The 15,319-nt window shown below is 36.9% G+C and overlaps 2 protein-coding genes across 2 annotated transcripts in view; one reads left to right on the forward strand and one right to left on the reverse strand.

Moving 5' to 3' along the window:
* Positions 1–15,319, forward strand: part of LOC141640401 (uncharacterized) — a 160,961-nt gene that overhangs the window by 26,014 nt on the left and 119,628 nt on the right. The gene's annotated exons all lie outside the window — the stretch shown is intronic.
* Positions 11,773–14,731, reverse strand: LOC141640446 (F-box protein At4g22280-like). The gene is made up of 4 exons (XM_074449250.1): positions 14,647–14,731; positions 13,010–13,955; positions 12,506–12,655; positions 11,773–12,359 (listed from the first exon to the last, which is right to left on the reverse strand). Exons 2-4 carry the CDS (start codon positions 13,934–13,936, stop codon positions 12,024–12,026), a joined length of 1,413 nt encoding a protein of 470 aa, XP_074305351.1. The 5' UTR covers positions 13,937–13,955; positions 14,647–14,731; the 3' UTR covers positions 11,773–12,023.

Consider the following 15,319-nt stretch of genomic DNA (forward strand, 5'->3'; position numbering starts at 1 on the left):
ACTGTTGCTTTCACACGCAAACAGCTGTTTGGATTATGCCACAACTCGTAAAAACTTGAAGATCCTTTTTATCTTTCAAAAGCTTTCACGTGATTCATTTTTCAAAGATAAATATCAGATTTTTATTAAGGAGGTAGTATCCTTTAAAGAGTGGTTTGAATTATTTCAAAATGTTTCCTCTTTATGCAAATTCAATCCTTTGGTCTTTAAGAAAAGAAGAAATGCTTTTTGCCATATTTGTGTTAACTTGTCATCATGTGACTTGTCTCACATCCTTTGTTTTCTGATTTTGCATGAGCATTTAAGGTTATCCTTCAAACCTTCTTTCTCTTTTCTTACCTTTGCAAAAGACCCCTTTTTGGTGCAAGTTTTGGGTGGTTGCAAATGGTCTTCACATGTGAGGTCTTTGACCCTTCAAAACCCTAGCAACCCCTTCACTCACCTCCTCTATATAAACCGTGTCCCTCCCCATTAAATCCCTAAGACTTTTCTGAAATAATTCTTTCATCTTTGCAAATTGTTTTTAAAGCTTAAAAGTTGTGTTTATTTGCAAAAACCTTTAAAAGTCTTCAAGTGTTTTCAGTTTCTACAGTCGTGGCTACTGTTGCTTTTCTATACTAAACTCTCTTGCTTAAAAGTGTTGATCTTGTAAAAGTTGTCCACCTCTATTCTTTGTTAAGAATGTGTTAGTGGAAACTTGATCTTTTACATTTTAAGTGTGTTAGTAGAGTTTAGGACGGAGTAGTCTTTTACTCTTGACAACCGGAGTAGGTTGTGAGTTGGCAATCGGAGTAGATTGTGAGTTAGCTTGTCATAAGAACGGAGTAGTTCTTGTACTAGCTTTGCAACCGGAGTAGGTTGGCGTCTTTTATTACAAGGGTCTTTTAGTTTTCGGAGTAGATCACTAAAGGAAAGTAATAAAAAGGTAGATTGGACGTAGGCACTTGAGTTTCTTGCCGAACCAATTCAAAAATCTCGTGTTCAAGTGCTTACTTTATTTCCGCTGTTTTATACTTTGTTTGTTTGTTTTGTTTCGCTTAAACTTAGAAGTAACAGTTCATCATACTGTCGCATTTGGTCTGCAGTCATACTTCACAATCTGAGACAAATAGATACAGTCAGAACGATTGTTGCTTTCATACTTCAGCAAACATTCATCGTGATACTTGTTCAATCTTTCAATATTATTCAAAGTATCATCTAATCTCTTTTGTTCACTTAACTTACTTTAATCCAATAAAGTTGAAGTTAAAATTTTAAAAGAGTACCTAATTCACCCCCTCCCCCTCTTAGGTACTTGAATCCATAAACTCAACAATTGGTATCAGAGCCTCGTGCTCTTGATAGAGGCTAATCCCCTTAGAGTTTGATTCGTGGGTAATGGATTCCGAGAAACACTCCAAGATCCCGGTCTTTACCGGTTCGAATTTTGGTTGGTGGAAACTCAAAATGGAACATTACATCAAAAGTATCGATTATCAATGTTGGAACATCATCCAAAATGGACCTCTTGTCATTGAGGAAACCGATATTCTTAACGGTTTCACCAAGACAAAAGAGGAAAGAAATTACAATGAGAACGACTTCAAGCTTGCCGAAAAGAATTCCAAAGCAATGTCGATTCTTCAACGTTGTGTTGGTGAGGGGGAAGTTAGTCGAATCTCCGGATGTCCTACGGCAAAATCTATTTGGGATTCCCTTGTACTTGCCCATGAAGGGACGTCCCAAGTAAGAAAACACCGTATTGACCTTCTCATGCAACAATATGAGATGTTTAGAATGTCAAAGGACGAGTCCATAAATAGTTTCTCTTCACGTTTTTCTTGTATTATTAATGAGCTTAAAAGTCTAGGAAGGAATTTCGAGTCCGAGGACATCATTCGAAAAATCCTTCGTAGTCTAACCTCTAAGTGGCAACCCAAAGTTACCGCTATAGAGGAAGCCAAAGATTTGTCAACCCTATCTCCTCATGAACTAATGGGATCACTAATGGCTCACGAGTTCAATCTCGATAAGCATTCTAGTGAGTCTTCAAAGGGAAGGAGTCTCGCTCTCACGTCCTCTCCAAGCAATGGAGAAGACGAGGAGGAAGACGAGTTTGCTATGTTCTCAAGGAATCTAGTTGGGTTGGTCAATGATCTAGAAAATAGAAAGTTCAATAATAATTACTCGAAAAAACGTTTTCCTAGGAAACGACCTAGTTCCACCGTGGGATGCTTTAAGTGTGGTGATAAAACTCACCAAGTTAAAGAATGTCCCAAGTGGGATGAAATCGAATCAAAGGAAAAAAGAGATAAAGTTAAAAGAGACTACAAACATAGAGTCATGACCGTAATTTGGGGAATGTCCGACTCCGAGGAAGATGAGGAACTCATTGAGGAGCAACTAGAGTCTAAAATGTGTCTTACAAGTCATCTCAAGGACAAAGTCTCAAAAACTTCCAAAATTGAACATCTTAGATGTCTCATGGCTCACCCCGATGATTCCGACTCGGACTCCGACAATGAGGTAAAACATCTAAAAGCCAAGGTTAGATCTTACCCCAAAGAAAAGGTATGTAAGCTTCTTGACAAAATCTTTGATAAGTGTCGTTCACAAAATGATAAGCTTGATGTCATGCAAGACGAAATTGAAGAAATTGCTCAAGAAAACTTTAACCTTAAAAATGAACTGAAAGCAACAGACAAAGTGTCACCTGTCACCTCCGAGGCTTATGATGAAGTAAAAAGAGTCAACAAATTGAACAAACAATTGACTAAAGAACTTGAGTGTCTTAAAATGATCTCCACGGATGTCTCTGACCTTGAAAATGTCAACACCACTTTGGTGATGCAAGTTTCCTTGCTAACCAAGGAACGTGATGACCTTTTGAAGGACAAAGATGCTCTCAAAGATGAATTGGATGACCTTGTGGTTGAGATTGTAGACCTAAAAGAAACAGTGTCTGAGACTGTTGCTTCTGACCACGATTTAGACAAGTTTAAAAGAAAAAGTGAATGGTTGGAAAATGAAAATGAGTGTCTTAAGAGTGAGGTTGTTTGTCTCAAGAATGAAATAGAAGATCTCCATGATAGGCTTACCTTCTTTCAAAAAGGTATGCCCGAATGTAGCACTTCTAGCTCTTCTCCTCACGATAGATCCGATGAAGTCGTTGATCTAAACAAAAGACTTGACAAGATGACATCTAAATATGAAGAGTCCAAAGAAAGAATCATATATCTCGTGTCTAAACTCAACAACCACACCCATGACTTCATTGTTGAGAAAAGATTGTCCATAGAAAGTGTCAACAATGATGAACTCAAAAGAGAAAAAGAAAAAAATTTGCATCTCCTCTCTCGTGTCAAAGACTTGACCAATGAACTTGTTAATGCTAAGAACATCACTGAAAAATGGGAAGGAAGTCAAACCGTGTTAAATTTCCTCACGAATCAAACCGAGAAATGTGATAAAGTTGCGGGTTTGGGCTTCAAATGGAACGGTCAGACTGACTGTTGCATCCAGAAGCCTAAAACTGATTTTAGAAGGAGAAAGTATGTTGGTCCTCCCGAATACATTATTTGCAATTATTGTGGTAAGAATGGTCATGTCCTCAACACTTGTGAAAAAATATTTCATGACATTAACAAGAACATCAAAATAATTAAGCAAGTATGGATTAGGAAAGACACCATAAGATATGTTGATCACAAAAGGGGACCCAAGTTTGTTTGGGTTCCTAAACTCAAAAACTAATCTTGTGTAGGGCTTGGTGAGAGGCGGCCGCAATTGGTACTTGGATAGTGGATGCTCTCGTCACATGACGGGTGATAGAAGCCAATTCCTCTCACTTAAAGCGTATGATGGTGGCACGGTAAGGTTTGGTGACAACAAGAAAGGTGAAGTAATTGGTATTGGAAAAGTTGGTAAGTCATCCTTACTTTGTGTCGACAATGTGCGGCTTGTCAAAGGTTTGAAGCATAATCTCCTTAGCATTTCTCAACTTTGTGATAAGGGTAATGTTGTTGAATTTCGTGCCAATATGTGTCGAATTTTTGATGCCACTACTAATGAACTAATACTCGAAGGAAGACGTGTCAAAGATGTTTACTTAACTAATTTGAACTCTCTATCCGGTCACACCATGTCTTGCATGAGTGTAATGAACAATGATCCTTGGTTATGGCATAAAAGGTTTGGTCATGTTAGTACAAAAACTCTTAATACCCTTAAAAGACTTGACTTAGTTGAAGGCATTCCCAATATAAAGTTTGATTTTGATAAAGTTTGTGATGAATGTGCTAGAGGTAAACATGTTAAAAGTTCCTTTAAATCCAAAAGAATTATGAGTACATCTCAACCTTTGCAACTTTTACATATCGACTTATGTGGACCAATGAGAACTAGAAGTAGAGGTGGTAGTCGTTATGTGTGTGTCATTGTTGATGATTACTCTAGGTTTGTTTGGGCACTCTTCCTAAGCTCTAAGGATGAGACATTTGATGAGTTTCTAATTTGGTTAAGAAAAATTCAAAATAAACTTGGTTTAAAACTTGTTTCCATGAGAACCGATCACGGAACCGAATTCGAAAACTCATCATTTGGTGCTTATTGTGATGACAATGGTGTAGACCATAACTTCTCGGCTCCTAGAACCCCACAACAAAATGGTGTGGTTGAAAGGATGAATAGAACCCTTGAAGGAATGGCTAGAACAATGTTATTGATTAGTAAGTTGCCTAAGAACTTTTGGGCCGAAGTGGTAAATACCGCTTGCTACATTCATAATCGTGTCATGATAAGGAGTATATTAAATAAAACTCCCTATGAATCGTTACGTGGAAGAAAACCCAACATTTCATATTTTAGATGTTTTGGAAGCAAATGTTTTGTTCACAACAATGGTAAAAACAATTTGGGTAAGTTCGATCCACGTAGTGATGAAGGAGTATTTATTGGGTACTCCGATCATAGCAAGGCCTATAAAGTTTACAATAAACGAACCTTGTTAATTGAAGAAAGCATCCATGTCATTTTTGATGAATCTAGTGTGCTTGGACAGGTACAAAACATGGATGATGATGATGAGGATGAGGATGATGAGTTTGAGATTGGTCTTGTTCGAAAGGACTTTGTATTCACGGATGAAGAAGCTCCCAAAGATGAATTGCAATGCATACGTAGACTGCCGCCTTCAAAGGAAATTAGCAACTCGGGGGAACACGTAGAACCCTGCTATCGTTTCTTCTCTGGAAGCAACAGACCAACGATGTTGCTTCTACCTCCGAATCAAGAAAAAAAACAGTGAGGATGAAGAACCTTCCGGTCAATAGTAATAGATCCACCGTGGATCGATGCTGCTGAGGGGGAACAAGAAACTATTGTTCCAAAGAAGTGGAAACATCAAAGCTCTCATCCACTCACTAATCTCACAAGTGATCTCAACTCGGGAATTCGAACAAGATCATCCCTCAACAATCTCGCTCATCTCAATGAGTATTGTGCCCACAATGCATTCCTTTCTCAAATTGAACCTTCAAATGTAACATCGCCTTGATCGATGCGGATTGGTTGCTTGCCATGCAAGAAGAGCTCAATCAATTCAAAAGAAATGAGGTATGGCACTTAGTCCCTAGACCGCCTAATCGCACCGTCATTGGTACTAGGTGGGTCTTTCGCAACAAGCTTGATGACTCGGGAGAAATTGTAAGGAACAAGGCTAGACTAGTGGTGCAAGGTTATAACCAACAAGAGGGTATTGATTACGATGAAACCTATGCACCGGTAGCTAGACTTGAGGCCATACGATTGCTTATAGCTTTTGCGGCTCACAAAGGCATTAAACTCTTCCAAATGGATGTCAAAACCGCTTTCTTAAATGGATATTTGGAAGAAGATGTCTTTGTAGAGCAACCACCGGGTTTTGAGAACAATGATTTGCCTAACCATGTTTTCAAATTAGACAAAGCTCTTTATGGTTTAAAACAAGCACCAAGATGTTGGTATGATAGATTGTCTAAATTTCTTATTGAAAATGGTTTTAAAAGAGGCTCCGTTGACAAAACATTGTTCTTGAAGCAACAAATGATTTAACTGTTGGTTGTACAAGTATATGTTGATGACATTATATTTGGTGCAACAAATGAACTCCTTTACTTATACTTTTCGGAACTAATGAAATCGGAGTTTGAAATGAGCATGATGGGTGAGTTAGGATTTTTCCTTAGGCTCCAAATTAAGCAATCAAAGGATGGAATCATGATCCATCAACAAAAGTATATTAAGGAAATGCTTAAGAAATTTGGGATGACTAATGGTAAGCCTCATGATACACCTATGGTAGCCGGGTCCAAATTGGACAAAGATGAACTCGGTAAGAATGTTAGTGATAAGGTGTATAGAGGTATGATAGGCTCACTTCTTTACTTGACCGCAAGTCGTCCCGACATTCTCTTTAGTGTTTGTTTATGTGCTAGGTTCCAAGCAAATCCGAAAGAATCACATTTCAAAGCCGTTAAACGAATTCTTCGGTATTTGATTGGAACACAAAATCTTTACCTATGGTACCCTTTACATTGTCCTTTTGATCTTATAGGCTTTTCGGACGCGGACTATGCGGGGTGCACGGTGGATAGAAAGAGTACCTCCGGAATTGCAACGTTCTTGGGTCCTTGCTTGACTTCTTGGGCCTCAAAGAAACAAAACACGGTAGCTCTTTCTACGGCCGAAAGTGAGTACGTTAGCGCGGCACATTGTTGTTCTCAACTCCTTTGGGTAAAACAACAACTCTTGGATTTTGGTATTATTTTTGACTCCATTCCTTTAATGTGTGATAATACGAGTGCAATAAATATCTCCAAAAATCCTATTCAACACTCTAAAACTAAGCATATTGATATTCGTCACCATTTTATTCGTGATCATGTGGAAAAAGGACATATTAAACTTATCTTTTGCAAGACCGAAAATCAAATTGCCGATATTTTTACTAAACCACTTGCAAGAGAACATTTTGAGAAATTTAGACTAGAAATTGGGTTAATTAATAGCTTGTGATTTTTAGTATGAGTTTTACAAAATTCCTTAATTGATTAAATTAAATTTGGATATATGTTATTAAGTGTTCTAAGTGCATTGACATCATGTTTGGACCAAAATTGACACCGTATTTGTGAGTCGGTAATCACTCAACCTCATATCTAAATTTACGTTTATTATATGCTACCTTGCGTTTTTCATTTCGAGTGATTGAATTTGTCTAGATGGGCCAACTACCTCACTTACCTTATTAAATGGGCCATTAACTACCCAAAACCTATGCCTACCCGTCCCAAACATCCTAATCCACTAACCTTTCATCTCCAAATCCACAAAACTCCCTCATCTCACCTACCTATTAACCCACCATGGTCAAGACATCTTTCAACACAACAATACCCATCAAACCCACAAGAATGACCTCACCACCCATCACATCTGACCCACCAACAACAACAACTCCAATTGATTACGGTAAAAAGTAGAGGTCGGAAGAAAAGTACTGTTGTCCCAAGCTCTTCCTCTGAAACGGTTACGGTGAATGTCGATGAAATTGAAGAAACTCCAATTGATTTGAATGAGGATCCGACTAAGTCTACTGAGTTAGATCCGATTCCGGCAAAGAAAGCTAACAAAAGAAAGGAGAAAGCTACTTCATCGTCGCAAAGGTCTATGTGAAACAAAGAACCAAACAACTACATGCTCTACATATGCATCAAGAAATGATCGGGAAGTGGGTTAGAAAAACGGAGATAGATGAAATTGAAAATTGAAGTTGGTTGAAAAAAAAAAAAAAAAAAAAAAAAAACGGAAGGCAATATGCGAAATGTCAAAGTGATTGTACTTATTGGAAACAAGATAAGATGCAATTGAGGGTCTTGAGAAAAGAAGTAAATAGAAAATTTGGAAGAAATAGAAAGGAAGTCACAGTGTATGTCACTGTTGCTATGCTCAAAGGTCAAGATCAAATTTGTCAAGAATTTTCATGAAATGAGAGCATCATATAAGAAGTTGATGTTCCCCCATCACATGTCGTGTACTAAGGAAAATATGAGAAGTTTATGCTCTTTCATCATATGTTGAGAAGTTGAATCGATGCATACCTTGGTGGTTTCAATATAACAAAATCCAATGCAACAGTTGAGATGACTGTGACTCGGCCCTTCATTGTCAAACCTCAACCTTTTCCAATCCTCTTCATTATCCTCAAAAATGATGACCAAACTTCCGCACCCTAAATTTGCCCATAATCACACTTGTCTTTTGCCTTACATCTTTTGTCCCACCTTGTTGTGCCCTTCTAAGACTATTTTCTTTACTTGTTATGTTAATGCTTGGTGGTGTATTTTAAACTATCTTTAGCCATGTTGAACTTTGATTAACTTATGTTTAATCTTTGTTTATGTTGACCTTGTTACCTTGTTACAATTACATGTGTCTTTTTGTGTTTTCTTATGACTATTTGCACTCTAATGCTTGTGACATCCCTATCCGTTTGATGATGTCAAGAGGGGGAAAAGGTAAACTCATGCTTTGAATCTCTTTGCTTATTGATTAAACTAATGGCTTGTCTAACCTTCTTAGCTTGATTCTTGTTTTGAGGCAATGTAAAATTGTCATGATAGTTTGATTCTAGCTTTTGCCCTTGGTAAGGTAATATTGTCCCTTCTCTATCATTTGATCTTGCTTGCTTAAATCTTGAATTAAGGTGTTTACATTGCTTATACATTCGTTTGGGGCTTGTCATCATCAAAGTTTGAATTTGTTGGGTTCCTTATGTTGATGATAACATGCCCATTTGATTTGTGTCATCTTAGTTTACCTTTTCAGGTTCATTGATCATATCAAGCTTGGATTAAGAAGTGTTGAAGTTGTTATTAATCTCATTGTATTTAGTCAAGTGTCATCTAATGTACAAGCAAGAAAGTAGAGTATATTAGAGTAATAGAAACAGTCCAGACGACTGTTGCTTTCACACGCAAACAGCTGTTTGGATTATGCCACAACTCGTAAAAACTTGAAGATCCTTTTTATCTTTCAAAAGCTTTCACGTGATTCATTTTTCAAAGATAAATATCAGATTTTTATTAAGGAGGTAGTATCCTTTAAAGAGTGGTTTGAATTATTTCAAAATGTTTCCTCTTTATGCAAATTCAATCCTTTGGTCTTTAAGAAAAGAAGAAATGCTTTTTGCCATATTTGTGTTAACTTGTCATCATGTGACTTGTCTCACATCCTTTGTTTTCTGATTTTGCATGAGCATTTAAGGTTATCCTTCAAACCTTCTTTCTCTTTTCTTACCTTTGCAAAAGATCCCTTTTTGGTGCAAGTTTTGGGTGGTTGCAAATGGTCTTCACATGTGAGGTCTTTGACCCTTCAAAACCCTAGCAACCCCTTCACTCACCTCCTCTATATAAACCGTGTCCCTCCTCATTAAATCCCTAAGACTTTTCTGAAATAATTCTTTCATCTTTGCAAATTGTTTTTAAAGCTTAAAAGTTGTGTTTATTTGCAAAAACCTTTAAAAGTCTTCAAGTGTTTTCAGTTTCTACAGTCGTGGCTACTGTTGCTTTTCTATACTAAACTCTCTTGCTTAAAAGTGTTGATCTTGTAAAAGTTGTCCACCTCTATTCTTTGTTAAGAATGTGTTAGTGGAAACTTGATCCTTTACATTTTAAGTGTGTTAGTAGAGTTTAGGACGGAGTAGTCTTTTACTCTTGACAACCGGAGTAGGTTGTGAGTTGGCAATCGGAGTAGATTGTGAGTTAGCTTGTCATAAGAACGGAGTAGTTCTTGTACTAGCTTTGCAACCGGAGTAGGTTGGCGTCTTTTATTACAAGGGTCTTTTAGTTTTCGGAGTAGATCACTAAAGGAAAGTAATAAAAAGGTAGATTGGACGTAGGCACTTGAGTTTCTTGCCGAACCAATTCAAAAATCTCGTGTTCAAGTGCTTACTTTATTTCCCATTTGTTTTATACTTTGTTTGTTTGTTTTGTTTCGCTTAAACTTAGAAGTAATAGATTCATCATATCGTCGCATTTGGTCTGCAGTCATACTTCACAACCGAGACAAATAGATACAAATCGGAGAACGATTGTTGCTTTCATACTTCAGCAAACATTCATCGTGATACTTGTTCAATCTTTCAATATTATTCAAAGTATCATCTAATCTCTTTTGTTCACTTAACTTACTTTAATCCAATAAAGTTGAAGTTAAAATTTTAAAAGAGTACCTAATTCACCCCCTCCCCCTCTTAGGTACTTGAATCCATAAACTCAACAGAAATCTATCTATATTCTATATATATTTATAAAAGAGACTTTTTTCGAGCGATTCTAAAGCGTCCACATCATCAAAAATCAATTTAGGAAAGTATCATAAATAATAATTTTTGATGTAACAAATAAAGTGGAGAATCTTTTAATTGTTATAATATATATATATATTTCTATATATATATATATATATATATATATATATATATATATATATATATATATATATATATATATATATCATAAATTATATTCAAGTGATATTTCCAATTTTTATATAAAAACTTTTCCATTTCATTTGACAACATAGTATTGTTAAAAAAATTATGAAAATAATATAATTAGATTCGTGATAAAAAATGTTATCATTAGAGTATAAATTTTATATGATTTGCACATACTAAAGATACTGTACCTCTTAGTTCTTAATACATCATATATCCCACATTGAAAAATAATGTAGGTGTGGAGAATATACTACGTATAAATAATAGAATTGTCCCACATCGAAAGATTAACAAAGTGGGTTAATCCTATGATTATAAATATGAGGCATCCTTGAAACTTAGGGTGTGTTTGGATTGAGTGATTTGGAAGGAAAAGAAAGGGAGGGAGAGTAGGGGATTTAAAATCCCTCATTTGGATAGCAAATGAGGGTGGAGGGAAATGGAGGGGGAGAGATTTGGAGGGATCAAATTTCCCTCCACCAAGCATTATCAAAATCTCTTCACATAAAGCAAGATTTGGAGGAAATTATATCCAAACATCCATACCCCATTCTCCCTCCACTTCCCTTCTCTCCCTTTCCCTTCCCTCTTTTCCTCTCCCCTCCCTTTCCCTCCACTTTTGCTATCCAAACACACCCTTAGGTATTAACCCAAATCTTTTGAGTCTCTTAAGTATTGTCTTAAAGAGCTCTTAAAAGTTTGTATCATATCTCCACAATATGATATAAAAAATAAAGTGTATATTTTTTTAATTATTATAATATATATTTCCTATATTATATATCCAAGTCATGTGCCCTTAGGGCACATGTTAGAAAAACCCTTTTTATATAAAAACATTTTACATTTCATTTGATAAAAAACTATCGTAAAAAAATTATACTCCTTCCTATTCTAAATAACTCTCCATATTTCTTTTTTCGTCTATTGACAATACTCTCCCCATTTCCTTATTTGACAAACTTTTAACTTATTTTAATCACCCCACCCCACAACAATACCCCACAATACTCATACTTTATCTTATTTTAATCACCTTATCCCACAACAATACTTATTTTAATCACATAATTACCTTATCTCTCTCCAATCTCCTACCCCACTACAATACTTTACCATATAATACTCCCCCCATAATTCTCGTGCCCTCCATGAAAGGGGAGGGTTATTAAGAATAGATAAGAGAGAATAGATAAACTCCCCGGATCATACATGGTAGGAGGAAGAATAGATAATGGATTCAACACTAATAGATAAGAGAGAATAGATTAACTGGTCATTGTGTGCATTTATGGCTGTCCAAATATTACAAGATAAGATGAATACTGTCCTCTTTCTACATCATTCCGATTTTGATCAAGGGAGATAAATAAATCCTTTCATTTCACTCCCTTTCACATTCTCCGACCATCATTCTCCGACCATGGAAATGGTCACCTCCCTTTCCCTCCAAATTTGTCGGTACGGAAGGTCAAACTCTATCCTCGATCTGGAACAGAAATTAAGCTGGTGTTCCCGGTACGAAATTAAATTCTACATGGCAGTCTTTTGAAGCCCTTGGAAGCATCAACAAGTACTTACCGAGCTCCAGATCCCTCTCCAAATCATGACCATCACCGCCATCCATATGGACGAAGAACCTCTTTAAGCGACTCGCATTTGTAAGAAGATGTTCCATAAATGACCATGAATCCGGATCAAGCCCACAAAAATTGTGCACTTCAATTACTTGGACATGACATGAAAAAGGGACCAGAGGTATATTTGGTGACTGAGAGTTACACTGGCAGTCATCCAGATCGTCGTAATATGCACAATAACTGCAGCCAAGAAAGCACTGGAAAACAAATTCCTGGAGTGAGAAAAACGGAAAAAACAGTTGTCTACACGCTCTTTTGTAATGTGATCTCCCACAAGAACTTGGGTTGGTTATGAAAAAGCAAAGCTAATATTAGTTGATGCAAAGGAGTAAGGATTGCTAACCGATTCAAAGACGACAGTTTCAAGTTGAGGAGATTTGTCCATCAAGCTTGTCACATATTCCCACGCATTATAGGGACACTTATTAACTTGCACACTTGACAAGCTAGCAAAATCAGACATATGCTTGTCTTCATCAAGTTGAAAAAAAAGCTGTACAATGAACAATATTCAAATAATATAAACAATGACAATATAATTCCATCCATATCCACTAAAATTAAAGACTCGTTATCCTTTGGCTTCACAACAATACCACAGTAGCTCGAGGGCTTCCGCAAATTTGGGCCGAATTATGATCAACTAAAATAAAATGGGTCATTAAAGTGGTTGAACTTCTTTCAAGGATGAAGTAACAGTCACAGCATGTAATTCTGGATGCAATTTCTGTATCATCCGTACATATCCTCTCTAAGTGTTGGCAACCCTCCTACCCACTACTTACTGGATCCCTCGAGGCACATGTCGTAGTATATACGAAATATAAGTGAATAAGAATATAGATACCTTTATTGCATGCTTTTTAAAATGGAATTTAGTGGCTTTACATGCAGCCGCATTTAGAAGCTCATGGTCATATTTGGGTGAACCTTCATTAGTATCAAAATCATCATAACCACTGCGCAAGTTTTTCCACGATGGAACCATTTTCACGCCAATATTTGAACTGTACTTCAAATATGTCAAATTAGGGGCGTCAATCTCAAATGTACCCCGCTCAAAAGAGCAATTTCTTATTGTTAGCACTTTGAGTATTCCAGTGCGATGAGTAGCATGACCACCGTCAGTGTAACACCGGCAATATTCGAGAGTAAGCTTCTGAAGACATTCACACCTAGATAACAATCTTTCCATAAAATTTAAATCATTAAACTTGATGCTACCCAGATGAAGAATCTTCAGTTTCGGCAGCGAGGTTGATAGAGGAATTTCAATTTTATTGCACCCCCGATCTATCATTTTCAAATTCACTAGTGTTTCACACGTGAAGAAGCCATCAGGCATACAATCGATCCGATTAGCAAGCTCGTAATGAAGTTCTTGAACACCCTTTTTTAACGCATGACTAACCCATTGATTCAAATCTGAATTTTTATAGGTGCTTCGACAAAGTAAACTAAATTTCTTGATAGGTGAGACCTGGTGCAATTCTAGAAATTTATCAACGAACTCTTTAAACCTTGGAGCTACTTCGGTAAAATCTGTTCTGTTATATTCTTCTTCTATACCACAATCTTCAAAAGAAAGACAAGTCGTCAAAGTAAAAAGGTACCGCCATCTCGTTGATAGAATACTTGTGCTAACAGCAAACCTTGTTGGCAAAAACGAGAGAATGTGACCAAGCAGTTCATCAGGTAAATTGCTGATCTTATCCAAACAATTCTCCCTTTTCGGGCTTTCTACATGTTTACTATGTCTCATTGGCGGTCCCATGGCCTTTACAAAAATCTACCTGAGATGTAATGAAGGCTGAATTAACATATATCCAAGCTCGTAATATACAATGATTTATAAAGATTTACGAGAAAAGAGTTTGATACTCATCAGTTATCACCAAGTCTCAACAAGAAGCAATTATTATACTAATGAATCTCGTCTACTAGAACACAAAAAACGGACAAAGGATCTCAAATCCTTCCTGAACTTACTTGCCAAAAAGCAAATGATCGAGACAGAGGGAGTAATTAGGAGTAACAAAATACCTAATCACTGAAATTAATTTAGGGTTCAAGTAGCATGCCAAATACTCACTCCGTGGCTCCGTCCCAATCATTTGTTTAATTTTTTTTTTTTTATATTCTTTGGAAGGAATATTTTAATCAAAGATAAACAAATGACCGAGACAAAGGGGGTAATTCATAAACTCAAATCACAAGAATAATGTCACAAGCAATTGAACTACCCAAAATATCAATTAAGCGAATGAAGTCTCAAGCAATTGAAACTATTAATCACAAGAATAATCTCATGCAAGCACAGTAATTAAGCAATTAAAGTGTCAAACAATTGAAATTATTAATACACAATCAAATGCTAAACTACGCAAACCATCAATTTCACAATCACATATTATGCCCAGTTGTTGAGTAACACAGAATTAAATTTACAAAAAATAAAAAAAAATGAGATAAAATTGAAATTACCTTGGTTGTGGAACACTTCAGTCGGAAGATGGAACTTGTAATGCCAGCTTGTGAATTTTGATCAAGGAACTTGGCATAATTGTATCTAGAGGCAGGTGGCAAATGGTCAATCGGATAGATTATGGGTCGGGTTATTCGGGCCTGTCATAAATTTGGTCGGGTTGAGTTAGGTCGGGTCATTCGGATTTCGGGTCAATTTCGAGTAACTTATTGTCAGGTCATTCCGGGTCGGGTCAATTTCGGGTATGAGTCATTTTTAAACGGGTCGTTTTCGGGTTAATGGCTAAAACATTTTAGTTAGTACTATTTTGATTAAGAAATACTCTCTCTCATCTAAATCAAAGGTAACACTGCTTTTTTGACGATGGGGATATTTCGCACCACGACCAAAAGTCAACACATTGAGCAAAGGTCAAAGATATCCACAAGAAGTCAACGGCTTAGATGACCCTTAAGCGACGAGGCAGGCTCGTCTTTACTGTCAGATGGGTCCCGGCGGGCAACCACCGGCCAAGGGGCACACGTTCGCGAACTCATATCCAAGACCCCTCGGCGGTGGGTCAAGGCCGCCGGCCGCCATAGGTCCCTCGGCCGAGGGGTAGATCGTCTTTCCACTGCTTGGCCACTGGCCACTTGGCTACCACGACAAAAGGTGAAAGTTTATAAATACTCC

Source organism: Silene latifolia, unplaced genomic scaffold, assembly GCF_048544455.1.
Source record: "Silene latifolia isolate original U9 population unplaced genomic scaffold, ASM4854445v1 scaffold_79, whole genome shotgun sequence".
NCBI lineage: Eukaryota > Viridiplantae > Streptophyta > Magnoliopsida > Caryophyllales > Caryophyllaceae > Silene > Silene latifolia.

Excerpts from the sequence above, each read along its gene's own strand:
- LOC141640446 (XM_074449250.1), bottom strand. The coding sequence starts at position 13,936 with ATGGGACCGCCAATGAGACATAGTAAACATGTAGAAAGCCCGAAAAGG. Across the intron at positions 12,656-13,009 it reads TTAAAAAGCATGCAATAAAG|CTTTTTTTTCAACTTGATGA; the intron begins GTATCTATATTC and ends TTCATTGTACAG. Across the intron at positions 12,360-12,505 it reads AAACTGTCGTCTTTGAATCG|TGCTTTCTTGGCTGCAGTTA; the intron begins GTTAGCAATCCT and ends TTTGTTTTCCAG.